This window comes from Ostrea edulis, chromosome 7 (genome assembly GCF_947568905.1).
Source record: "Ostrea edulis chromosome 7, xbOstEdul1.1, whole genome shotgun sequence".
NCBI lineage: Eukaryota > Metazoa > Mollusca > Bivalvia > Ostreida > Ostreidae > Ostrea > Ostrea edulis.
In genome coordinates, this window is record NC_079170.1 from 58,568,655 (window position 1) to 58,596,282 (window position 27,628).

At 34.2% G+C, this 27,628-nt stretch overlaps 2 protein-coding genes across 6 annotated transcripts in view; one reads left to right on the forward strand and one right to left on the reverse strand.

Moving 5' to 3' along the window:
• LOC125654293 (myotubularin-related protein 14-like) overlaps window positions 1-12,371 on the reverse strand; it is a 33,321-nt gene extending 20,950 nt beyond the window's left edge. For 2 of the 4 annotated variants that reach the window (XM_048884169.2, XM_048884168.2), the window contains exons 1-6: window positions 12,171-12,327; window positions 4,514-4,570; window positions 4,214-4,323; window positions 1,862-1,970; window positions 1,503-1,578; window positions 1,257-1,419 (exon numbers count right to left, since the gene is read on the reverse strand). In XM_048884169.2, coding sequence (XP_048740126.1) covers window positions 1,257-1,419; window positions 1,503-1,578; window positions 1,862-1,970; window positions 4,214-4,323; window positions 4,514-4,570; window positions 12,171-12,272 — 617 coding nt within the window. In that variant the 5' untranslated portion in view covers window positions 12,273-12,327. Of the gene's footprint in view, window positions 1-1,256; window positions 1,420-1,502; window positions 1,579-1,861; window positions 1,971-4,213; window positions 4,324-4,513; window positions 4,571-5,910; window positions 5,930-12,170 lie in introns of those variants that run through there. The other 2 variants (XM_048884170.2, XM_056144824.1) reach the window with 2 other exon arrangements.
• A 27-nt stretch (window positions 12,372-12,398) lies between these two features.
• Window positions 12,399-23,537, forward strand: LOC125654296 (mitochondrial tRNA-specific 2-thiouridylase 1-like). 2 transcript variants are annotated; one of them, XM_048884172.2, is made up of 8 exons: window positions 12,399-12,527; window positions 14,076-14,241; window positions 14,643-14,827; window positions 18,935-19,107; window positions 19,204-19,257; window positions 20,794-20,860; window positions 21,478-21,584; window positions 23,011-23,537. In XM_048884172.2, exons 1-8 carry the CDS (start codon window positions 12,440-12,442, stop codon window positions 23,353-23,355), a joined length of 1,185 nt encoding a protein of 394 aa, XP_048740129.2. In that variant the 5' UTR covers window positions 12,399-12,439; the 3' UTR covers window positions 23,356-23,537. The 2 variants fall into 2 exon arrangements, with proteins under 2 accessions (XP_048740129.2, XP_048740130.2); XM_048884173.2 differs by lacking the exon at window positions 12,399-12,527 and having other exon boundaries at window positions 14,074-14,203.
• Window positions 23,538-27,628: the final 4,091 nt, after the last annotated feature.

A 27,628-nucleotide genomic window follows, 5' to 3' on the forward strand; every position in this document is an offset into this window, starting at 1 on the left:
TACTTATAGACCTATACAAAGACTCACTGCTCCTGAATAATGGCATACTTATAGACCTATACAAAGACTCACTTCTCCTGAATAATGGCATACTTATAGACCTATACAAAGACTCACTTCTCCTGAATAATGGCATACTTATAGACCTATACAAAGACTCACTTTTCCTGAATAATGGCATACTTATAGACCTATACAAAGACTCACTTCTCCTGAATAATGGCATACTTATAGACCAACAGTGAAACTTCTCTAAACAGGCCAGCTCTCGAACCGGAAAAAACGGCCGGTTTACAGGGGTGGCCGGTATACCGAGAATTTAGCAATTAGAGACATTTTTTCTCAATATTCACAAAGTAGGTACTGTACGTTCATTTTGATCTGATGATCTACGATCAATTATCGGTGGAGATCAAATTAGTTCGCTTGTACCTACAGGTAATTATGAATTACAAGAAATATTCTCGCTGAAATCATCTAATTTTAAACTGAAAATCTATAACAGGATACATAAAGAAAACACAGAGGCCTATTATTGGAATCCCTCTTACCTATAAAAACTCTGTTTACATTAATCGCTTATGTCATTAACAAATTTGTTTTGACGTTTTTGAAAAGTATAGTTACTGTAGTAAATATGAAATTGTAATTTGAATATTTCTTAGGAATTTTAAGTCTATGGAAAGCAAGAAAATTAATCTGTCTTTTAATGATTATCATTAACAGTCATGGGTTTGCTATTTACGAGTATTAACGACCGCTTATATCCATAAGATAGTATGGTGCAACAATATGGCATTTGATACAGCAATATGTTCCTAACTGTTTTTTACATTTTGTACAGCATTTGGAAGGGTCACCTAGATTAGTCAAGTGTCACTTAACACCCTGGACAGCAAAGGTATAGCCATTATAGAGGCCACTTGTGTTTTTCACACCTCCAGTCCATAATTTCCCACCTGGCCAGTGGGTCAGTCAATTAACACACCTGGCTGATCTTGATCACCCTCTAGCCAAAATTTTCTTCTCTTCAAAAAGTGGCCAGTATTATAAGGGTAAATTACACATGTTTGTTAACAAATGTACTTTAAAAAGTGGCTGATGTCCGGTTTTCAGGGGTGGCCGGTTTTGTAAGACTTTCTTTGTAAGGAAATGTTAAGATTTATGCCGGGACTTTGAAAATCAGCCGATATTCAGGGAGAACCGGTTTTCTGAGGGGCCGGTTTGGAGAAGTTTTACTGTATATGAAGACTCACTTCATTCCAAACTTCACTTTCTTCTTTTCCACCATGAGATCACAGATGTATCTAATAGACAGTGTCTTTAATAAATTAATGTCATGACCTCGAAATCGGTCAAATGTGTCTGCACCAGAGCCCCCTCCACGGTCTGCTGCCTCTTCCTGCGGCCTGTCAGGGGCTGCAGATGTAAGACAGATACAATTACAACACTATCTAGTGGATAATAACAGCATTGTTTATGTCAACTTCAATAACCATTACCTGAAAATAGAAAATCTAGACCAGTGCGTCCAAACATTTCTGCTCCACTCGCCAGAGTTGCTGAACGACAAACATGCTGAAAAAGATGTAGGCATACAATATATGTTATTAATTATCTATGTAATAAATTTTCTATTTTAACACATTTTAAAGAAAAACAGCTTTGAAATAAATCATAAATTGTACATGCACTAACAAACACTGAATGTACACATAATTATCAAGTTTGATTTGTAAAACTGCATATCATTTATGTTATATTCATTGGCAATCAGCATATTGTAATTTAGAAATTGAAGGAAAAGGAGAAAAATACAGTTTTGATCTACTAAAGCTCAATAAATGTCCAACCATCTCACCTTGCCTTCATACAGAATGACAGGCACAGGAAAACGAGATCTGCATCGTGCATAACGAGCCTGTTTTATCAATTCTCTCATTCTGGGAACATCATACATACTCTGTACACTGGAAAAACAAAATCTGGATTAATTCCTGTTTGAAAAATTCATGTACAATCAATTAATCATTTTTGATCAAGAACAAGCATGGGCCTATACGGGTTGACAATTTATTCAGGGTTTTTGTTCTTAAAACAACAGAAGCACTGAGTATATTGAATAATTTGAGTTGAATCGTTTCTTCTTTTTTTATAAATTTTTTTTAGATTTTTTTGTCAAGTTGAAAGGCCAGTGCTTTTATTCAGCAATAAAATTATGGTAATGATTATGCAAATTCTGCACTGCGCGAAAACTGGTGACGTCACAATAGCTTATACATGCATCAATGACCAGTCCGAAAAACCCATATCACATATCGGACCAGCGTGCAAAAATGCATATCAAGCCAGAATTACGTAGTCGCTCGTAATAATCAGTGTATCAAAGTTTTTACCATAGTAAATCAATGTATCAGGTGTTAACTGTAGTAAAATATTATATATGAAAGTTTTAACCAAAGTTAACCAATGTATGAATCAAATTAAGTTTCTACTGTTGATAATAAAGTTTTTACCATTATATTAAATCAATGTATCAAAGTAGACGATGCATCAAATATTTCTTGATCTATCTTTAAAATGCAATAAATTAACCTGCATGTGATAAAAAGAATAGTACCATCATGTGAAAGCAGCGCTCAAACTCATATATCAGATTACCCTCCCCCATCCCCCCCACCCCCATCCCTTCAAAAACACTATACTGTATGTATACAAGATTTATTAATAAGTATAAAAAGTGCAGTATATGATAAACAGAGTATTACATGCTAAAATCCATATCATATGTCATATCAGCCCCATATCAACCCTTGGGCCTTCGGCCCTCGGGCTAATATGACATGGATTTTAGCATGTAATACTCTATATATCAAATATTGTACAATTATATATCGAATATTGTACAATTATGTATCGAATATTGACGTAATGACAATTATCCAACATGTGGGTCATGTCAGCTGTAGTTATTTACAAACTAAAGGGGACTTGTTTTGGTCAATCTCATTCAGTGTTAGGATACAAATGATTTCATTATTAACTTCCCTTTCCTGTTGCTACATCCTGATTGATCTTTCCCACTCACTTAAACTTGTGTTTATTAAGTTCATCCTTATTTACATGAGTCACATCATATTGATCACATTCACTCCACGTATTCACATACTCAAAACTCTCAGCATTTAACCTAGTTTATACACTTTATATGATCTTGTTTGAATGTGTACATTGTTGGCATATACTATCATATATGTATGTCTAGTTAAATGAGACCTTGCAAAACAATAAACACTGCAAATATCCACTGCCTATCAAATGTTACACATGTACATGTATTTTGATATTTCTAATATTAATCAGTTTAATCCTAAACAATGGACTACAACATGCAACACTATCTGATCATTAAAGATGTAATGTAAATACTCAGGAAATCAGTAATCCTACAAGATTATCAGGGATCAGTAATCCAACAAGATTATCAGGGATCAGTAATCCTACAAGATTATCAGGGATCAGTAATCCTACAAGAATATCAGGGATCTGGGGATCAGTAATCCTACAAGAATATCAGGGATCTAGGGATCTGGGGATCAGTAATCCTACAAAATTATCAGGGATCAGTAAACCTACAAGATTATCAGGGATCTGGGGATCAGTAATTCTACAAAATTATCAGGGATCTGGGGATCAGTAATCCTACAAGATTATCATGGATCTGGGGATCAGTAATTCTACAAAATTATCAGGGATCTGGGGATCAGTAATCCTACAAGATTATCAGGGATCTGGGGATCAGTAATCCTACAAGATTATCAGGGATCTGGTGATCAGTAATCCTACAAGAATATCAGGGATCTGGGGATCAGTAATCCTACAAAATTATCAGTGAAGTAATGTTAAAACTTTGGGAATAAGTAATCCTACATTTGAATTTTTATGTATGCACATTTTAATGAGAACATGTTTTAATTTTAGTAACCTACCACTTTTTAAGTTTATTTCATATATTACATTTTTTTATGTTGTGACTTTGTTAAATTTACTACGGTTATAACAATTGTATTGTATATATGGTGTTTCATATGACATAACAAATTGTCAGTATAGCTACAAAGATCCCCATTTTCTTCCCTATGATAATCTACAGTGCTCATTCTTAATTTTTCAGCACCAGGGTTTTAACAAATAATTTCCTTTATCTACTTACTCATCGTACCGCTTCTTGCAGTTTCTTTCATCGTCCGATAGTTGGTACTCTAAAAAAACTACCTTACTGGGATAATGGCCACACAGCTCTCCACTAAAGTTTTTTATCACCTGCAAATTATGATATTATAAATCACACACCTAACCAATACAGATGTTCATATGATGCAACTACAGAAACAATTTGACAGAAGAGAGGAATTAAAGTTTTTTAATATTAAATATAGCAAATTATCTATGTAATGCATATGTATGTATTATCAAAAAAAATTCCTGCATGTTTATACTTGCATATAATTACCGAATATCGATAATCCTTTGAAAATAATACAAGACATCTCTCCATGATAAATTCACCCTGCAAAAACAATTAGAATCTTTGTTACACATCTACAAGTTATAGCTTATAAAAAAATAATGTAAAAATATACACATACAATACACACATGCACACACAAAATGTAAATTCATATCTTAATTATCACTGCATAGGAGTTTGAATTTATCTCTCATACTTTTTGCTACATTTTCTTTGTATATATACAATTGCAGTTTCCCAAATTCACAGATACAGACTGTATGAAAAGTTCCTAATGACCTCCCTTGCACATAACAATTTCAGGTCCCTTCAATGCCTAATATATATCACCAAGACTTCCTGTTATTGTTTTGTCCCTGCCTCATGTACTTGTAAACGTTGACTGCAAGATTTGTTTAAACACCTTCAATTTTTACATACTACTGTGTATCAAAAATGTGGTGCAGAAATGGAAAAAATCACTGACGAAAACTGGTAGCATTTCCCCATGGTTTAGTATATTCATATATGAACTCTTCTTTTAATTCATTGTACTTGGGCCAATTCAACTTAATTGATAGATTATCATCCCCGCCCGCCCCTCAAAAGTTGGCCCGCCCAGAATTTTTTTATTTTGCGAAACTTGCGATTCTCGGAAAATTTTCATTTCCGACTCCGGTACTTACACTTCTTGTTTACATTTTCGGTATAGCAACGTGAAAACCCACGTGAAGAAAATAGATAATTATATGGTTTTCTTAATTTCTTACAGAAAGAAAGGATAAATGTTCTTCATATCTTGAAGAAGTTTGGTATATCTTTCTGTGTTTGAAATTAAAGCTTAACCTGGAATTCATCTGTGAAATTAAAGCATAGATTGATATCCATCTGGCATTAAATGATGCACTTCTGTTGACAAAAACTCGTTTGTCATTAATATTTTTCTCAGAAAATAAAAATTAAAAAATAAAATCCTCCCACTCGCCCCATACTTTTTGGTGACCCTGGATGATAATCTACTAATTAAGTTGAATTGGTCTAACTTTAGACAACATTTTTTTCATCAATTTCATTCAACTACAATAATGCAACTTGTATGGCATAATTCATAGGTATAACCTCTTACATTGGGGAAGAAGGGCAAACTTGAAACAGGGAAAACTATTCTAAAGAAGGGGAAACTTAGTTATTCACTGATTCACAGAGGGAGATAATTAGAATTACTGGTTGATAGGCTTATTAGAGTCTAAAACAACTAAGTTTTTCATTCAGACAAATAAAACTTCGAATTTACTTGCCCAAAGGGCAAGTGAGATGAAAAGATAATGTCTGTCCCTGATCATACTGATTGTATGGCCGTTCTTGGCACACTGATTTTGACTACAGATTACTTTGTTTACCTGATCCGATTGAGACAAAAGGCTCACAGCAGGTGTACACCGACCCAGGGTTTGACTCAAACGCACGTCCAACCAACCAAGTCTACTAAATGATAGATCAGGTCGGCTAAAATGTTGATTTACTAGTCTGACCGGTCGCGTTGAAAAAAAACCCAAGAAACTTTACTTTAAACCATATGATATTTTATTCTTAACTAAAAAAATAACTGTAAAGAGTTTGCGAGCAATTTTGAACCACGTGATGACATAATCTCGGTCGAAAGTGATGTTTTATGACATCTATTCGATGTTAATGTGTGTAAAGTTTAGTTTCGGATAAATAAATATAAATTGAATTCATTTTCATTTTTTAAAAAACAGTTTATTTGAATTAAATATAAGAAAATTTTTAACAAATTAGTAAATTACATCGTAAACAGCCATTTTTCGGTGTTGACATACGTGTGGGAATGTCTCCATATTCAAATATGACTTCTTGTCCTCAAGGAAAGATGTACCAAGAGAAAAAAAAGGAAAAGGTTGGGAAGAAACAAAGCAGGGCTTATGAAATAGAAATTAAAAAAACAATGGCTGAGGTAATTTTATTCTAAAGAATTTTCATGCCAGGAAAATTCAAAGAAACAGAAAATGTGTTTGAAAATAAAAGCATCAAACTGAATGACAAGACTATTAAATACGCTTTACTTCAAGCTTAAAATGTTTGTCATTTGAAGTATTTAAATATGGTGAAACTATCAGGATTTTTTTCTGGAAAGTTGGTCAGTGCTAGTGGATGTAAGGTCAGGTCTAGTAAAAATCATTTGAAGTAGCCCGACTGGTCTAGTGCTCAAAAAAGTAAATGTCAAACCCTGTGACCGGTCAACAGGAGATGCTTACTCCTCCAAGGCACCTGCTCCCACCTCTGGTGTGTCCAGGAGTCCGAGTTTGCCAACTCTCTGTTTTATATTCCTCATAGGAGTTATGAGATTAATCACTGTTCGTTATCTAAAATTCACCTTTCACGTATCGATACATCGCCACAAGTGTACGTCCCTTGTCCACTTTGTTGTGGTGAAAGGATTTATTTCCCTGCTGTGGCCTTTGTAATTGTCTTATCTAGAACTTTGACATTTGGTGGGGGTTTTTGTTTGCCATCAATTGCATTCAACTACAATAATGCCCAAGGGTTAAGCAACCCATAAACTTGTATGAAATCAGTAATAATTGGCTATGTATAATTTGCAGTTGTAACCTAGCTCTTACATTTAGTAATGTAAAGAAGGAAAACTGGTCTATTCACTGATTGTCGCTGACCCCGTAAAAGAAGATGATTAAAAAAATTACTGGTTGAAAAGTGTATCAGAGTAAAAATATTTCAGACAACAAAGTTTTTGATTTGGACAAGTGAAAGTTTGAGTTTATTTGCCCTAAGGGCAAGTGAGACAAAGAGTTAATGTCAATCCCAGGGTTCGACATTCATGCTCGTCACCTCGTCATTTCCACCTCGAAATGATTTTTGACGACCCTTTGTTAACCTAGTTCGCCCAAATGGCGATCTGATGATGAGTTTGGATTTGGACTAAAATTTGTACACATTTAGAAAATGAATACAATTCAAAATAATGTGAAAAGAAATAAATTTAATCGGTAAAACTTCGTTAGTATTTTGGTCTGGTGCAATAATGGAAGTCGTCTTTAAGAATTCCGGAGATGTCCGATTTGCATTTTATTACACAAGAGCAAAACATCCGTGAAACAACATAGGCATTCGATCTTGTTGGGGTAAAGAAACTGGGTTACCAACGCCTTAACAATCTTTAAACAAGAGTCCCAAGGGCCACATCGCTCACCTGAGTCACCTTGGCTCATATTTAAAGATTTTCCCTATATATTTGTATGCAAAATTTTGATCCCCCCTTGTGACCCCATCCTACCCCTGGGGGCCATGATTTTAACAAACTGAAATCTGAAATATGTCAGAAAGCTTTCATGTAAATATCAGCTTTTCTGGCTCAGTGGTTCTTGAGAAGAAGATTTTTAAAGAGTTTCCTTGTATATTTCTATGTAAAACTTTGATCCCCTATTGTGGCCCCATCCAACCCCCAGGGGCCATGATTTGAACAAACTTGAATCTGCATTATGTCAAGAAGCTTTCATGTAAATCTCAGCTTTTCTGGCTCAGTGGTTCTTGAGAAGAAGATTTTTAAAAAAATTTCCTATATATTTGTATGTAAAACTTTGATCCCCTATTGTGGCCCCATCCAACCCCCGGAGGCCATGATTTGAACAAACTTGAATCTGCACTATGTCAGGAAGCTTTCATGTAAATTTCACCTATTCTGGCCCAGTGGTTCTTGAGGTGGCCCAGTGGTTCTTAAGAAGATTTTTAAATGACCCCACCCTATTTTTGCATTTTTGTGATTATCTCCCCTTAGAAAGGGACATGGCCCTTCATTTGAACAAACTTGAAAGCCCTTCACCCAGGGATGCTTTGTGGCAAGTTTGGTTGAAATTGGCCCAGTGGTTCTTGAGAAGACGTCGAAAATGTGAAAAGTTTACGCCGCCAACGCCGACGACAGACAACGGACAAATTTTGATCAGAAAAGCTCACTTGAGCCTTTGGCTCAGGTGAGCTAAAAAGGTTAAAGAGGTACTGTGAGCAATGCTCACTAAGAATACCCCCGCTTACCCCAATCTCCCAAAGGGTGTTGTTAATAGGTTTCCTGAGTGTAAAAATATGGTATGCCTTTGTAGAAGAAAATGGAAGATATAGTCCGAACACAAATCCATGGTATAAACCTATAATTTTGACCTTGAGATCAAAGGTCAAGGTCATAAAGAGGTCATGAATGTACATGACACATAGTCTCATGGTGATACACCCATGTCTTATGGTATGACTATGTCCAAACCCTATAATCAATTTTGACCTTGAGGTCAAAGTTCAAGGTCATATAGAGGTCATGAAGGTACATGACACATCGTCTCATGGTGATACACTCATGTGTCAAATATGGTATTCCTATGTCAAAGAACAAAGAAGTTATAGCCCGGACACGAATCTATTGTAAAAAACCTTTGATTTTCACATTGAGGTCAAGGGTCAAGGTAATATAGAGGTCATGAAGGTACTTGACACATCATCTCATGGTGATCCACCTGTGTGCCAAATATGGTATGCCTAAGTCAAAGAACAAAGAAGTTATGGCCCGGACACGAATCTACACAGACAGACAGACGGACGGACAGAGTGATTCCTATATACCCCCCAGAACTTCGTTCGGGGGGTATAATTTTAAAGGAAACCTTTAAGACATCGGTCACCCAGGAATGTCCGTGTCTCATTTATGAAGATGAGAAAATGTTTTGTTCTTGCTGCCCGAGTCATCTCCGACTTTATTCAGGACTCAACATCGTTCCGAGTTTTAAGTTGAAAAATGAAATATATAAGCTACTTATTCCAGACACAAGACAAAGGACAAGTATATACTTTAAAGACAAACACAGCAGTTGAAATTTTAGTTAAAACAAAGTGCAAAATCTGAGCAAGAAAACAGTGTTTGATTCTTTTTTTCAATTTTGAGTCCATTAAGGAATTTAAGGGCATACAAGAACAACAAACATATTTAAGTAAACTATAGATAGGGGAAAAATCTAAAATGGTAGACATTCATAAATTGTCCATTTGAAATATAGTGTGAATGAAGTTGCGAAAAGGTGAATGTTGGTCAGAGTGAAGTATTAATTAAAGGAGAATGTAGTGGTACAGTGCATGTAAAGTTTTGGAGAGAATGAGAATGATTATAAGGGGATGGTTGAGAGTGAGAAAACGATGTGAGGAGAGAGTTATGAATTGAGATTGTGTTTGAAACTGAACTAGAAAAGCAATAAATTTTAAGAAAACATTTGAAGTACTTTTTGTTTGGGCAACCTGAAACCCATTCAGGCAACCTGAAATTAGTACCTAGGTTGCCTGAATGGCGAGTCCAAATTCTGATGAGTGTCGAACCCTGCAAGCCCTGATAGTAAATTTTATGAATCAATTTAATTTCTGAACTACGCAATACATTATGTGGTGCCAAAGACTTCAAAAACAGAGTCCTATTAGACTGATATAGACATAGTACAATTAATTCCTACAACTCTTACACTTTGAAATTTAACTTGCCTAAAATATACAAGACTAGGAGTTACTTTTAGATACTGTTAGTCCCCGAGGGTCTCTACAGCCCAGTAGCCAAGTACTTTGTTACTAGCTTGAAAATACGGATGTATATTCAATTGCTGGGATAAAATTTAGAAATTCATTTCAAAATTAAGGATTATATCTCCCTCATGCATAGCTCTGATCCTTGGACGAATTTGGCTCCAGTTTTTGGCACTCTAATTTTCCTTTTAGCTCTTACAAGTTTAATTTTATTTTGAATTTCCAAAATTTTGGCTTGAGCATCACTGAAGAGACATTGTTTGTCGAAATGCGCATCTGGTGCATTAAAATTGGTACCATATAAGTTTTACATTATGAACCCTGGGTCGAGGCCTCTGCTGGTGGACTGTTAGTACCCGAGGGTCTTTACAGCCCAGAAGCTAAGTACTTCGTTACTAGCTTGAAAATACGGATGTATATTTAATTGCTGGGATAAAATTTAGAAATTCATTTCAAAATTAAGGATTATATCTCCCGCATGCATAGCTCTGATCCTTGGACGAATTTGGCTCCAGTTTTTGGCACTCTAATTTTCCTTTTGGCAGGTTGGGAACACTTCCCCTATAGTGAGATGTCAGTCTTCGACGTTAATCAGTGGCCCGATGCCCGAGGCCAGTAAAATCGGGATCGGGCTTCTTAAAATATTAAACCCAGGAGTCCGGTGGGCCTGTAAATGTTTTCTTATATGTTCTGTATATATTACAAATAAAGCATGAGATTGACTCAGACTAAATGTCATGACTTAGTATTCAAATTTCGCATAGAAAAACGATCAACCATGCTGCCTTTTCTGAAATATAGGGAGGGGGCTCGTCCGGGAAATTCAAAACTACCCAAGTGTATTTCATAATCACAACCATCCGATAAAAAAAAAACCCCAAAAAACCTGTCGTACGAGGAGAAAAGAGCGAAAATTCATGCCCCATTGGACCGAGGGTAGGCCTTGGCTAACATTTGATTCTTAGGAAAACAAAATGTTTTGTACGCAGAGTATACAAAACAAAGTTGAACATGAGCTGCTGATGTATCTGCGAGATTAATATATTGAAAAATAAAATAAGACAATCCTTTTAATGTCAGTTGTTCTCTAACTATGATCATCTTGACCTGTATTTTCCTACAGTAGAACATGCATGTATCTATAGTGTAGAATCAGCAAATGACATGTGGTCAAATTAGAAAAAAACATTTTGGGCCTGTAAAATATTGTTCGGGCTTGCACAATGATTATACTGGGAGGCCCGAAGGGCCTGTGCTTTACAAAGTTTTTCGTGAAGACTGGATATTCTTGCTAAAACATGATTATCCCTCTCTAGCGAGATTAAATATATCTCGTACAACCGAGAAAAACCACCTGTGGAGTACATCTCTTCGTGTTTCACGTGAAAAGAAGAAAAAGTGCTAAAATGTCTGATACTCTGCAAATATATTAATCAAAACAAAAACACTCACGATGTCTATTGGATTTCAGACTGCTTCCCTCTTACGTAGCAACTTTGATATGCAATTTCTTGACTATGTTGTCAATTTCATAGAAACAATTCGTATCATGTTGAGTCTGTGTCACACTTATTCAGCGTTGCACGGGATTTGCAATTATTTTCAATAAAGACGCCAAAACACCTGTCTATGGTAATGTTTAATTTCTCACTAAAGAGGGATAATCGCGTTTTAGCATCGGGAAGTGTTCCCAACCTGTTTAGCTCTTACAAGTTTAATTTTATTTTGAATTTCCAAAATTTCGGCTTGAGCATCACTGAAGAGACATTGTTTGTCGAAATGCGCATCTGGTGCATCAAAATCGGTACCGTATAAGTTTTACATACTGGAACAGTGGAGGGTGTGTAATAACCAATATTATTATCAAACATATTCACATGTTCTTGAGATTCTAATCAAATAATTATCTTTATTTAAAGTTGGACATGGTAAAAATACTAATAAAGCGAGAACAAACATACAATGCACTTCAGTTCATCTTCTTTAGGATAATAGAATTTAGAGTAACAGTTACACTGGTCACATGAAGACTGAACAGAACTCACGAACAATTAAGGAAATATAAAAATGTTACCTCAATGTCGCCATCTTTAACTTTGTGTGCAGTTTTAACACAATGTTCCAACAGATTGTGAATATCCTCTGGTTTTATTTCGTCTGAAGATGCCAGACTCATTATTAATAGACTTTTAAGCACCAGAAAGCGTGTTTGTTATTGATAGATCCGCCATGTTGCAACGATCACAGGATTTGTAAACTGGTGATAGCGCACCAGTTTAAATAAAAGAGTTCTGATCAAGGGAGATAATGGAAGTCAATGAAAACGAAAGTGGCTAAAGCAACATGGTGGTTCGGTCATTTCAAAGGATCGTGTGTGGTGTTTCGGGGGGAGTTGACAGTGCTGTGTCAGCGTATATACTTAAACAGAAAGGTATAGTATGTCCAATCATTGCGACGTAGATGAATCGTATCAGTGAAACCAAAGGTATCTGAAATCAGTGGTACTACTAAACAGAGTACTCTAGAGTACGCTAGTAAAATTTCGTAATTTAATGCAATTTAATTGTTTATTTGTATGTATACCACTTAAATAAACTTGATTATAAAATAATATTGCAAAATTTATCAAAAGTATTTGCTCTTTAGCGATATTTTGACCAGAAAACAACTGTTACATTAAAGTTATTGATGATTTATGGCATCACGATCCCGATTATTACTATTTTGTTTGGAGAAAGAATTAAGCGATGTGACATATTGCATCAGTAATTAATTTTACGTATGATTGATAGTTATTTAGAATGGAATAATTGCTGGCCTTTAAAAACCCATCCAGTGTTGATTTAAAACCACAGCGACAATCACCAAAGAAATCATCTTCATAGATGTAATCATTTCATTTTTATGTTAATCTAAATACCACTGAATGATTTGTTTTCATGGAATTCACTGTTCAGTTGACTAAAAAAGACTTAATACTTTAAAAATAAGATTAAGGCATAATCTTGGGAAATTTAGTGTAATGCGCTGGTACTTTATATACATATGTAGTTAAATTTGATTGGGATCAAACGGTAAACTGTAATTCAAAATATTTTCTAAATGTAATGAAAACAAACACAATATATTCCAGATATATATTTATAAGGTTAAACTAAAGTAAGAACACCTACAAACAGCAGTTAAATTGCATTAAATTATGAAATTTTACCAGCGTACTCTAAAGTACTCTAGCGTACTCTGTTTAGTAGGACCGCTGAAATCAGGGATTGACATTAACTTTTTATCTCAATTGCCCAGCTCAGTAAACTCGAACTTTTACTTGTCCGAATGAAAAACTGGGTTGTCCGGAAAAAAAATTAGACTGCAATCGCCTATCAATATCTCCCTCTTTCAATCGGTGAACAGCTATGTTTTCCCTTCTTAAGAATAGTTTCCCCTCTTCCCCAATATACCTGTGAGTTAATACTAGTATTTTCCCTGACTTGAGTTACATTATTGTAGTTGAATGAAATTGATGGGGAAAAAATGTCATTCAAAGTTATAGATCAGAAAAACATAGGGCGAAGTTTTGATACATGTCCTTTAATGGTTTTTGTATGTTTAAGAGACTGTCGGTCGTGAAAATTACTCGCCGCAAACCAGTTTACCATAGGTGAATCATGAAATAAAGTATCCGCTAATAAAAATTGGTTTAAGATAATCGTCGGTATGCAGAATGTAGTTTAATTTTTCCAATGAATTTAAGTCTTTATGCTGAAATAAAATCTGTGGATTTCCAGTGACTACGGACTTGGTGTAAATTTGTACCATATTATGTGGTAAAAACCACATCTTCATTATTTAATGTTCATCATCATCTGTTCTATTATGGAAATATCTGGACAGTCAACATGATTTTTAATGGTCCTGTTCTGTCACTGATTTCATAGCTATCACAGAATATAAACTTAAACCCTAAAGAATTTGCTATTATTAGGTTATGAAGTGATAGGACTGTTTATGAAGAATTGGGATGAGAAAGATGAAAGTGGACAGTGCTCAACAGATCATGACAGAGATGATGCTAAATTTGTTTGTCAGCATATTGGAATTCCATTCCATGGGGTGAATTTTGTCAAAGAATACTGGAATGATGTATTTAGGTACAGTTACATCATGATATTTATAATTTGTGAGATATACATTGTACATGGCATTTAATAATTTTTTGAATGTCAGGGACTGAATGTTGTCAGTCTACATGGTCTAGCAGTTTGCTAAATCAAAATATGCATGAAATAGGAATTTTATCAAATTATGTCCAAGTCAATTTTTTTAACTTGAAGATTGTCCAATGTTTAATATGTCATCTTTGTGTGTTGTTATAATTTGAATTTTGGTTTCCCATGTTAGAAAATTGGGGAATATTATGATGTAAGTTTGTTCCATATTAATGGGTCGTAACTTAGTGCACTGCTACAGGTTGGGGTTTCATGCATCTCTGTAGCAGCAGAATGAACCAAGTGAGCATCGTTGCCTATGGACATCTTTTATTTTTTTCAAGTCCATTCCTTAAAGATTACCAAAGTGGCAGTGTCCCGAACCCGGACATTGTGTGCAATAGACAGATCAAGTTTGGTGTGTTCCTGAGGCATGCCCTGAAGCAGTTCTCAGCCGATGCCATCGCCACAGGACACTATGCGCGGACATCTGTCGGGGAAAACCTGCAATATAAGGATTCCAACATAGGTACTGATTTACTTGTAAATGTATTTCACAGAGAATGATTACAAAATTTACTCATGAATTTAAGAAAGTTTTCATTGTGACTAAAAGCTGCTATGACGATATAGATTTACATTTGTAAACGGTAGGGTTTTCAGGATAACCTCGGTTTCTATGTTAACTTTTGATATGGTATGAGCAGGGCTCACACTGGACTAAAATCTTGTGTCGCAACCTGGCGCGCGTGCATCAACTCATACCGTTTACTGTAAATCTAAATTCCATGCATATTATTCAAGAGGGCATATACAACATATCATATACATGTCTCTGATTATTCTTATAACATAGCTTTGTTCAGCTTTTATCATAAATCACTATTATTATGATATTGTGAAAATTGTTTTTCAGCAGATTGCTTTTCAGTCAGTCTAGATGACAATGTAGCACTATCATGGTTTCACTTTTAATTATTGTTTTTGGCTAAGTTGACTAAATTCTATTTCATACCAGAAAAATTTAGGAGTATTTCATAGCCTGAATGACAACATTAAATAAAGACAAGAAATGAGTTTCTATATGTTTATTAATCATGTTAGTAGTGTAAATGACATATAATACTCATCATTAACATTAAATTTGCACTCTATGAAAAGTCACTGTCAGATGACAAAGTTACTGAAGACTAATTAATCACTGTAAGACATAACACATCATCATAGTTTCACAACATCACATTTTTCAAAGAATTCACTGAAGAATCCTGTTTTCATCTTGAAATCCAGAATGACAAGGTGGTTATTCAGTGAATATCATCATGCAGTGAAGAAGGGAACTCAGGAAGTCTGAAATAAATTTTAAATGGCTTAAGATGATAAAAGGTGACAGCATAGCAATTTCAGAAGAACCTACAATTTTGCGTTTCCTCATGCATGGCCATTTTCCAAACAGATCAAACCAAAGACCTAAATATTAATGATACAATTTCCCAACATTCCTTCATTTATAAACTATACTACCGTCAAATGGATTAGAAAATGTACAATGTAGCTGAACATTCAATAGTTTAACTTTCTAGATGAAATTGTTTTTGTACTGTGATGAACTGACAAATTAAATTTTGTATGTTTTTATTGACACCGAACTATCTTCCATTAACTAGCTTGTGTGCACAGTCACACGCTTTTTATTCCACCCAGTCAAAAACAGGTAGCTCCCCAGTAATGACTCGGGGTTATCTCTCCCCAGTATACAGAATACTTTATTTCTAATTCATTACAATATGTAGGAGACTCGCATGTGCAAAGTTCATTTCATTCACACCTACCAGAGGATCAACCCTTTGTCTTGTGCAAACTGCTAAATAAACAAGACACCCCTTGGTCTATTGTTCCCATGTGACAGGGTATCCACATTCTGCACAGGTAAAACAGCCCTGAGGCTGTTTGGAGTGTTTGGATGCCAACAGCTGAAACTCAGGATGGGGCCGCGATTTCTAAAATACGAAATGTCCGTGTCGCATTTCCGGAATTTCTGTCGCATTTTCCCCTGAAAAATTGCAAAATGCGACAAATGCGATGGGCAGCGCGAGCCCTGTATGAGCCATCATCGGTTACCCATGGGTGCTTCTAATCGATTCTCTCCATTATCATTTGAGGGAGCGTGTGTGGACTCAAAACCATGTTTTGCGATGATGTGTATGAGCTAGTTTGAATGAAAGGGTATCATCTGTATGTATTTTAAAATAATTGTTAACTCTTATTGACAATATTATGAATAAATGTTTTGAAATATATTGATATAAGTTAATATAAAAACTGTTTACTTAGATATTATGAATTAAAATTTATACAAAGTATGCAGGCAAACATTACAATTCATTTATTTTTATTAATTTTTTTTTGTCTAAACAGATTTAGATACAGTGATTTGAAAAATTACGATAATTATAATATAAACTTTTATGACACTTAAAAGACAGTGATGATGAAAAATAGACGAAGAAACAGATGAAAATTGAGATTATCTCCCTTTTTGACTTGTAGTCATTGAAAAAAATATATAATTTCCTAATTCTAGAACAATGGATTACAAAAAGAATATGTCTATGAGAATGTTTATAGATATAAGTTCTGGGGATATATGTCTATGGGAATGTTTATAGATATAAGTTCTGGGGATATATGTCTATGAGAATGTTTATAGATATAAGTTCTGGGGATATATGTCTATGAGAATGTTTATAGATATAAGTTCTGGGGATATATGTCTATGAGAATGTTTATAGATATAAGTTCTGGGGATATATGATTTCCTGTTTGTCCACTACTTTAATCCTGAGGCCGCCTTGACATGTGTAAATTATTTAAGGAATGAATCTCATTTAGATCCAATTTTATAGGAAATAAATTAGTATAAGGAACTATAAAATTAAGACAGAATAACGACAGAAACTTTGTAATTTTCTCAAACCAATTCACATCTTATAAATTCGGTCAAGTGCAATCCTTATAATTTATGTGATGTAATCAAATACATGTAACTTGATAAATAAAATTTGAATTTTAAACAAGATGGAGCAGTATTGCCATAGCAAAAAAGTGGAAACAGGAGATATCATATTGCCCAGTTTATGTAATATGAAAGCTGTCAATAAAGTCAAGTGGACCTATTGAATTGCATCTTACATGTTGTTGTACATGCATATTGTATATCCTTTCCACAACCTTAGTGTAAAAATGTGACGTGACCAAAAAATAGATATTGTGACCCAACGGCCCCAGGGGAGGATGATAAAATATATTTGGCATAAGAAGATATTGCATCCTGGTGGTTGAGAAAATTACAAAGTTTCTGTCGTTATTCTGTCTTAATTTTATAGTTCCTCAATACATGACAAGCAGCAGAGTTTCATGAAAGCATTTTTTCTGGATTTCTGTCCCCCTCAAAATTGGGTCAGTATAGGTTCCACTTAATAGGAATAAAGAGAAAACTCAATAGAAGACAAAAAAAAAAAAAAAGGGAAGGTAGAAAGGTAAAAAAAAAAAAAAAAAATCCTAAAAGCAAAAAAAAAGTAAAGTTTGTTAAAGTCATTGCCCTTGGGGGTAGGATGGGGCCACAATAGAGGATCAAAGATTTATATACAAATATATAGGAAAATTCTTTAAAACTCTTCTTCTCAAGAACCATAGTGTAGATTCAAGTTTGTTAAAATCATGGCCCCTGGGGATAAGATGAGGCAACAATAGGGGATCAAAGTTTTACATACAAATATATACGGAAAATCTTCAAAAATCTTCTTCTCAAGAACCACTGAGCCAGAAAAGCTGAGATTTACATGAAAGCTTCCTGACATAGTGCATCAAGTTTGTTAAACTCATGACCCTGGGGCTAGAATGGGGCCACAATAGGGGATCAAAGGTTTACATAACTAATAAATACATGTAGAAAAAAATCTTTAAAAATGTTCTCCTTAAGAACCATTGGGCTAAAGAAGTTTACATTTGCACGAAAGCTTCCTGACATAGTGCAGATTCAAGTTTGTAAAAATCTTGGTCTCCTGGGGTTAGATGGGCCCACAGTAGGGGATCAAAATTTACATACAAATATATACATTGTACATTGTTGTAGGGAAATCATTAAAAATCTTCTGAAAAATCACTGAGCTAGAAAAGTTTACATTTACATGAAAGCTTCCTGACATAGTGCAGATTCAAGTTTGTAAAAAGCATGGGCCCCTGGAGTAGGTTGGGGCCGCAATAGGGATCAAAGTTATGCATGCGAATATATAGGAAAAATCTTTAAATATGATCCAAGGTGACTCATGTGTATTTAAAAGTTCTAGTGATGGAGTATTAGTATTCTCATGATGTCACAGTAGGCGCTGAAAGTTTATTGAATTTCTAGTGACATATGTGATATAATGCCATCATGTGACTGATGTAAACCAATCATTAGCCAGCATTTCATCAACAAACTATCAGAGGTGGGGCAAATTGTATATATGTGTCTAGCTTCTGTGATTTTAGCAAGATGATACAAATAATCTTGGAAGTTAATTGGTCTAAATTTTTGAACTATTATTAGAAATACATTTACAGTTAGAAATTATCTTGTTTCATACTTGGGCAGGTGTAAAGCTACTGAAAGCCAGAGACTCCTGGAAGGACCAGACATTCTTCTTATCACAGATACCTCAGTCTGCTCTGCAAAGAGTGCTGTTTCCTCTTGGAGATCTGCTGAAATCAGAGGTCAAACACATTGCTTCAGAGGTCGGGTTACAAAGGATTGCTAGAAAGAGAGAGGTCTGTCTGTTTTGAACTTTGTTTGCTATGCAAGTGTATCATTTGTATGTTAGGGAATGTGAACTTGTCTAAAATATTTTTAAAAATTTATTTCAGAGTATGGGAATATGTTTTGTGGGCAAGAGAAAATTTCCAACTTTTATAGGAGAGGTGAGATTTGTTCATATGGATAAAATAAGATTTCTGAAAAATAATGTGTGTTTGGAATTGCCACCTAGTGATTCAAAAAAGCCTCAAAAATTGTTTCTTATACCCCTGCATGGTCAGAGTTCAGACTTAAGGAGATGTGTTGAATCTTTGAATGATCTAAACACCTAGCAGACTGGGTATGTACACTAGTTATAAAGAATATTGAGGCCTTGACACAAATTTAAAAATTCATGATATATGGCCAGGGGTTCAGACTGGATGTTATACCAGTCACCAAATGAAAACAAACAATAGAATTGGAAGGTGATGGAAAAAATGTTACCCATGGATTTTACCAAGTAAAATCCAAGAATTAAGATTCTTATGTTATGTACTGGACTTGAATGATTTTGAAGCGTAGAGTATGAAAGTGGTCACCCTAAGGATGATAAGGGTGTGACATGGAATTGCTTAGTTTTACAGAGTGGCCATGTGACTTATTTAAACAATAAAATGCTTTCTTTGTTGTTTCATCGAGTGATGAAGGTAGCTTGCATTGCAGAATAAATCCATAACCCAATATTTCGGACTAAACCCGCATAAGCGGCTCATGCAATTTTTTTCTGCAATGATTGCTACCTTCATCACCCAATGAAACAACAAGAAAAACACTATTGTTTATATAATATATATTTTTATGTATTATTTGAAAATATAAACTAGAATTAAGATTTAATGTATCATATGGTTGATCCATTTGTTAAATGGAACAGCCAATGCACCCTTTGACCTTGATGACACTCCATATTTGGTAATGATTTTGCAGACAGGTGGTACTAGAAAACCAGATCGAACTAGTTTGCAACAAACATGCATTTATTGCATGATGAAAGCAATGTCAATTTCAAAAGAAATATAAGAGAAAAGATTCAGTAAATGTAAATATGATTGGAGTGGTGTTAAAAGTTTCAAAAGTAGTCAAGCTAAGGATTGGTGGGCAGGTACAATGAATGATTAATGTCAATGTAAAAGTCTCAAGGGGACACTCCTAGCAATATTTTAACAGTTGGTACTTATCACACAAAAAGAGTGACATCTTCAGACAACACTGGGTCTACAATAGAAGCAGTGGATGTTGCCCAGAGAAATAATATAAGAGTGAAACAATATTTCTATTTTAATTTACTGTACTAAATATAATGAAATGGTCATTGGTGTAATGACCGTTGCTTGGTCCAAGAGTCACACTGTTATGCATATTATTTTTCTAAGAACAGAAAGGTTTTCTTACATGATCTTACATAAAAAGATTCTTTCTACTCGCTAGCAAATTATTTACAGTTTGTCAAGATGAAGCATTTTGTAGGACAGTTTTTCAATGAATATTAGGGTTCTAGATCTTGGCGTAGTGTGGAGTCACATTTAAACTTCCTTAGCTAACTCATAACTACTAAGTTTAAAACATCTCAGATGGCAATACCATATAGACATTTTTTGTGATGTGTTAACATTTGCTTTAAATATTTTATTTCAGTTATTTTTTTCCATACTTTTCAGTACATTGAGCCAAGACCTGGCAATGTGATTCATGTGGAGACAGGAGAAGTGGTGGGAGATCACCAAGGTGATTGTGTGGATTTTAATGTAGGATCTTAAACACAACTTACAACTTGTCCAGTAGTTGTTTCCCTTTGTTGAATTCTTAAATACGGTGAGATGCAAAATATATGCTCATACACACATGATGGGTGTAAATGCTCAAGTTGCTGCTTTCACATTTTGCCTAAACATGAATTATCAGCGGCTATGCAACCACCCTAATTGCAGGGAAAACAAATTTATTAAGTTTATGAATATTTGAGAATAAAATAGCTCAAACAAAAAATTCCCCATCATTCTTTGTTAAAAGTATCAATCATATCAAAGAGGAAATGAAAAATAGTTACAAATGGCCTAACTCAAAAAAATTCTTCTTGATATTGCCAGTTTAATAATATAATCATTGGCTGATATAAACAATGCACACTTTTATAATCTTTATCAACATCTACCTAACCAGCCTATTATGTATGTGTACACCCACCCAAATGGTCAATAGAATACTGAACATACCTTCATCAAAGAAGAGCTGATATCTGAAAAATTATACATTTGTGGATGATTATTTTCGTATAATTTTGTGCCATATACCTTTGTTAAATACTCTATTGATTTTTTGACTCTCATAATTTGTTATTGCAGGCATTCATCATTATACCCTAGGGCAGAGGATAATTCATGTTAACCACGGTCGATTTGGGAAATGTTTTATCGTAGATAAAAACAATCTTACACAGGATATAATAATTGTAAGAAGTTTGTGAAACATCAGCATTTTTATGTAGACCTTACCAAGAATGATTTTGACTGAGCTACTTGAGAGAAGAGTTGCTGTTTCAGCTTTGCTCTGTAACTCCCTTGAGAGAAGAGTTGCTGTTTCAGCTTTGCTCTGTAACTCCCTTGAGAGTGGAGTTGCTGTTTCAGCTTTGCTCTGTAACTCCCTTGAGAGTGGAGTTGCTGTTTCAGCTTTGCTCTGTAACTCCCTTGAGAGAAGAGTTGCTGTTTCAGCTTTGCTCTGTAACTCCCTTGAGAGTAGAGTTGCTGTTTCAGCTTTGCTATCTCACTCCCTTGAGAGTAGAGTTGCTGTTTCAGCTTTGCTCTCTCACTCCCTTGAGAGTAGAACTCACCTGACTTAACCCAGGCCTAGAACTTGAATCAACTCAGGCAGAAGTCAAAACTGAAATGATTTCCCTTTAGTTACAAACCTACTTGTTTATATAAATAGCTTAGGTAGGTACCATACTCTCTTTATAATGTTCAAAATTGACAACCCCTAGACGACTTTGCCTGGGAAATAGTGCTATAAATCTAATGTAAATTGTATTCTACAAAATCAATATGCACACTGTTACATCTTTAATGGTGAAAACAGTGCAAGTATGGAGTGATTTCTGCATAATTGTCTTCACTGACAATACATTTTGATCTCTGCTTCCATTATTATCATATCCCCCATTATACCTACAACTAGGACTTTCATTTTTTAAATTTGAATAAGATAGTCTTTGTAGGTCAATATTTATTACAAAATTGCATTTTTATTCAACTATTATTTAGTATTTTCTTTTTTTTTTTGATAATTATACATATATTCTCTGAATTCTTTGTAACACTGAGTTTCTATGACTTTGTTTTTAACTTGTTACTGTGTATATAACATTTGGTCAGATCATTGATTACATGTGTCATATGAGAATAATACCTTTATAATTACATGTACATGTGTTGTAGGCATATATCATTTGGTCAGATCATTGATTACATGTGCCATATGAGAATAATACCTATATGATTACATGTACATGTGTTGTAGGCACTGCAACCAATACCTGACCAAATCTGTATAGTCACAAATAGACTTCTTCAAAGTCAAATATGCAAATTTCCTCTCATAGCATAAATTTAAGTTTGTTTAAATTATGACCCCAGATCCAGGTCACTTACAGGAAAATGTGTCAAAAATCTCAAGAATCATGAAGGTACAAGTTGTCAATATGCAAGGATCCTCATGTTATGCATATTCAGTTTTGTCCTAAGCACAACCCATAAGACTAGGAGTGGACTACAATCAAAGTTTAAAGTTATAAATTATTAGTGTCCCTAGTCATGAGTATCCTTGTATAAGCATGGTGTCTCAGGTGAACTTTGTGACCCATAATCCTCGTTATTTTCTAGGCTCCAGGAACTAATCACCCAGCTTTATTTAATGAGGAATTCTACACAACATTACCAAACTGGATAAACAAAGAACCGACAGGGTTTAGTGACAGTAAGAACTGTGATTTAGAGTGTCGATTCCAGCGGAAGGTGCTTCCCGTCCCTTGTATTGTAAACAAATGTAGCGGGGAGCAGGTGAGAGTGACACTAAGTGAACCAATGCGATCCATCACACCAGGACAATATGCTGTGTTCTACAATGGGGAAGAGTGCCTAGGAAGTGGGGTCATCACACAAAAAGGGCCCTCCCTATACGACCTTCAGCAAGGTCAAAAGATCACACATAACCAAAGGAGCACATAAAATTGACAAGGAGATACTGATTTTAAAGTATTCTCAGCTGATGATGGGACTTGTCAGTGCCAGTTTCTAAAGGCTATTTGGCTATTTCAATACAGTTTCTTATTTAAAATAAGATTTCAGTCCGCATGTGTAATTATGATATTTGTTTACAGAACATGTTAAAGCCTACAAACATTTTAAAACATTGTTATAACATGTGATAGCCTACAAACATTGTTATAACATGTGATAGCCTACAAACATTGTAAAACATTGTTATAACATGTGATAGCCTACAAACATTGTTATAACATGTGATAGCCTACAAACATTGTAAAACATTGTTATAACATGTGATAGCCTACAAACATTGTTATAACATGTGATAGCTTACAAACATTGTTATAACATGTGATAGCCTACAAACATTGTTATAACATGTGATAGACTACCAACATTGTAAAACATTGTTATAACGTGATTACCTACAAACATTGTAAAACATTGTTATAACATGTGATAGCCTACAAACATTGTTATAACATGTGATAGCCTACAAACATTGTTATAACATGTGATAGACTACCAACATTGTAAAACATTGTTATAACATGTGATAGCCTACAAACATTGTTATAACATGTGATGGCCTACAAACACTGTAAAACATTGTTATAACATGTGATAGCCTACAAACATTCTAAAACATTGTTATAACATGTGATAGCCTACAAACATTGTTATAACATGTGATGGCCTACAAACACTGTAAAACATTGTTATAACATGTGATAGCCTACAAACATTCTTATAACATGTGATAGCCTACAAACATTGTAAAACATTGTTATAACATGTGATAGCCTAAAAACATGTTATAACATATGATAGACTACAAACATTGTTATAACATGTGATAGCTTACAAATATGTAAAACATTGTTGTAACATGTAAAACTTATACGGTACCAATTTTAATGCACCAGATATGCATTTCGACAAATAATGTCTCTTCAGTGATGCTCAACCGAAATGTTTGAAATCCAAAATAACAATGAAGTTTTAGAGCTATTATAGGGAACAACAGTGTGCCAAAAAAGTGGAATCAAATTCGTCTAAGGATAAGAGCTATGCATGAGGGAGATAATCCTTAATTTAGAAATGAATCTCTAAATTTTATAACAGCAATTAAATATATATCCGTATTTTCAAGCTAGTAACAAAGTACTTAGCTACTGGGCTGTAGAGACCCTCAGGACTAACAGTCCACCAGCTGAGGCCTCAACCCAGGGGTCATAATGTAAAACTTATACGGTACCAATTTTGATGCACCAGATGCGCATTTCGACAAATAATGTCTTTTCAGTGATACTCAACCGAAATGTTTGAAATCCAAAATAACAATGAAGTTTTAGAGCTATTATAAGGAACAACAGTGTGCCAAAAAAGTGGAGTCAAATTCGTCTAAGGATAAGAGCTATGCGTGAGGGAGATAATCCTTAATTTAGAAATGAATCTCTAAATTTTATAACAGCAATTAAATATATATCCGTATTTTCAAGCTAGTAACAAAGTACTTAGCTACTGGGCTGTAGAGACCCTCAGGGACTAACAGTCCACCAGCAGAGGCCTCGACCCAGGGGTCATAATGTAAAACTTATACGGTACCAATTTTAATGCACCACATGCACATGTGATAGCCTACAAACATTGTTATAACATGTGATAGCTTACACATTGTAAGACATTGTTAACATGTGATAGCCTACAAACATTGTGTTAACATGTGATAGCCTACAAACATTGTTATAACATGTGATGGCCTACAAACATTGTAAAACAGTGTTATAACATGTGATAGCCTACAAACATTGTTATAACGTGATAGCCTACAAACATTGTTATAACATGTGATAGCTTACACATTGTAAAACATTGTTAACATGTGATAGCCTACAAACATTGTGTTAACATGTGATAGCCTACAAACATTGTAAAACATTGTTATAACATGTGATAGCCTACAAACATTGTTATAACATGTGATAGCCTACAAACATTGTTATAACATGTGATAGCCTACAAACATTGTTATAACGTGATAACCTACAAACATTGTAAAACATTGTTATAACATGTGATAGCCTACAAACATTGTTATAACATGTGATAGCCTACAAACATTGTTATAACATGTGATAGCTTACACATTGTAAAACATTGTTAACATGTGATAGCCTACAAACATTGTGTTAACATGTGATAGCCTACAAACATTGTTATAACATGTGATAGCCTACAAACATTGTAAAACATTGTTATAACATGTGATAGCCTACAAACATTGTAAAACATTGTTATAACATGTGATAGCTTACAAACATTGTTATAACATGTGATAGCCTACAAACATTGTAAAACATTGTTATAACATGTGATAGCCTACAAACATTGTTATAACATGTGATAGCCTACAAACATTGTTATAACATGTGATAGCTTACACATTGTAAAACATTGTTAACATGTGATAGCCTACAAACATTGTGTTAACATGTGATAGCCTACAAACATTGTTATAACATGTGATAGCCTACAAACATTGTAAAACATTGTTATAACATGTGATAGCCTACAAACATTGTAAAACATTGTTATAACATGTGATAGCTTACAAACATTGTTATAACATGTGATAGCCTACAAACATTGTAAAACATTGTTATAACATGTGATAGCCTACAAACATTGTTATAACATGTGATGGCCTACAAACATTGTTATAACATGTGATAGCCTACAAACATTGTTATAACATGTGATGGCCTACAAACATTGTTATAACATGTGATAGCCTACAAACATTGTTATAACATGTGATAGCTTGCACATTGTAAAACATTGTTAACATGTGATAGCCTACAAACATTGTGTTAACATGTGATAGCCTACAAACATTGTTATAACATATGATAGCCTACAAACATTGTAAAACAGTGTTATAACATGTGATAGCCCACAAACATTGTTATAACATGTGATAGCCTACAAACATTGTAAAACATTGTTATAACATGTGATAGCCTACAAACATTGTTATAACATGTGATAGCTTACACATTGTAAAACATTGTTAACATGTGATAGCCTACAAACATTGTGTTAACATGTGATAGCCTACAAACATTGTTATAACATATGATAACCTACAAACATTATAAAACAGTGTTATAACATGTGATAGCTTACAAACATTGTTATAACATGTGATAGCCTACAAACATTGTTATAACATATGATAGCCTACAAACATTGTAAAACATTGTTATAACATGTGATAGCCTACAAACATTTTTATAACATGTAATAGCTTACAAACATTGTTATAACATGTGATAGCTTACACATTGTAAAACATTGTTAACATGTGATAGCCTACAAACATTGTGTTAACATGTGATAGCCTACAAACATTGTTATAACATATGATAGCCTACAAACATTGTAAATCAGTGTTATAACATGTGATAGCCCACAAACATTGTTATAACATGTGATAGCCTACAAACATTGTAAAACATTGTTATAACATGTGATAGCCTACAAAAATTATGATAACATGTGATAGCCTACAAACATTGTTATAACATGTGATAGCTTACAAACATTGTTATATCATGTTATAGCCTACAAACATTGTTATAACATGTGATAGCTTACACATTGTAAAACATTGTTAACATGTGATAGCCTACAAACATTGTGATAACATGTGATGGCCTACAAACATTGTTATAACATGTGATAGCCTAAAAACATTGTTATAACATGTGATAGTCTACAAACATTGTTATAACATGTGATAGCCTACAAACATTGTTATATTAAACATGTTATAGCCTACAAACATTGTTATGGTCACAGAGACATGGTTGATAGAATGCTAAAAGAATTTTGTGTCTTCTAGACATTGGTCTGTTAGGGGCAAAATCAAAAGATTGATGTCGGATAAAAATCTGAATTCAAATAGTTAGGGGGAGGGGGAGTAAAAATCCGATAAATTTCTTTCATCCGACATCAATTACACTTTAGTGGAAAAAGAAAAAAGACAACCGACTGTTAAAAACCACGTAATAAAATTATATTTTAATGAACATTTAATAGTTTTAAAGTACACTTTCATTTGTGAATAAACAGTAAAAAAGATAAACAGAGCTCGCTCGGGTGTTATTTATAATCCTATGTTTTCACTTGTTGAATTGATTTTAGTTTCAACAGTCATAATATTTAGTTT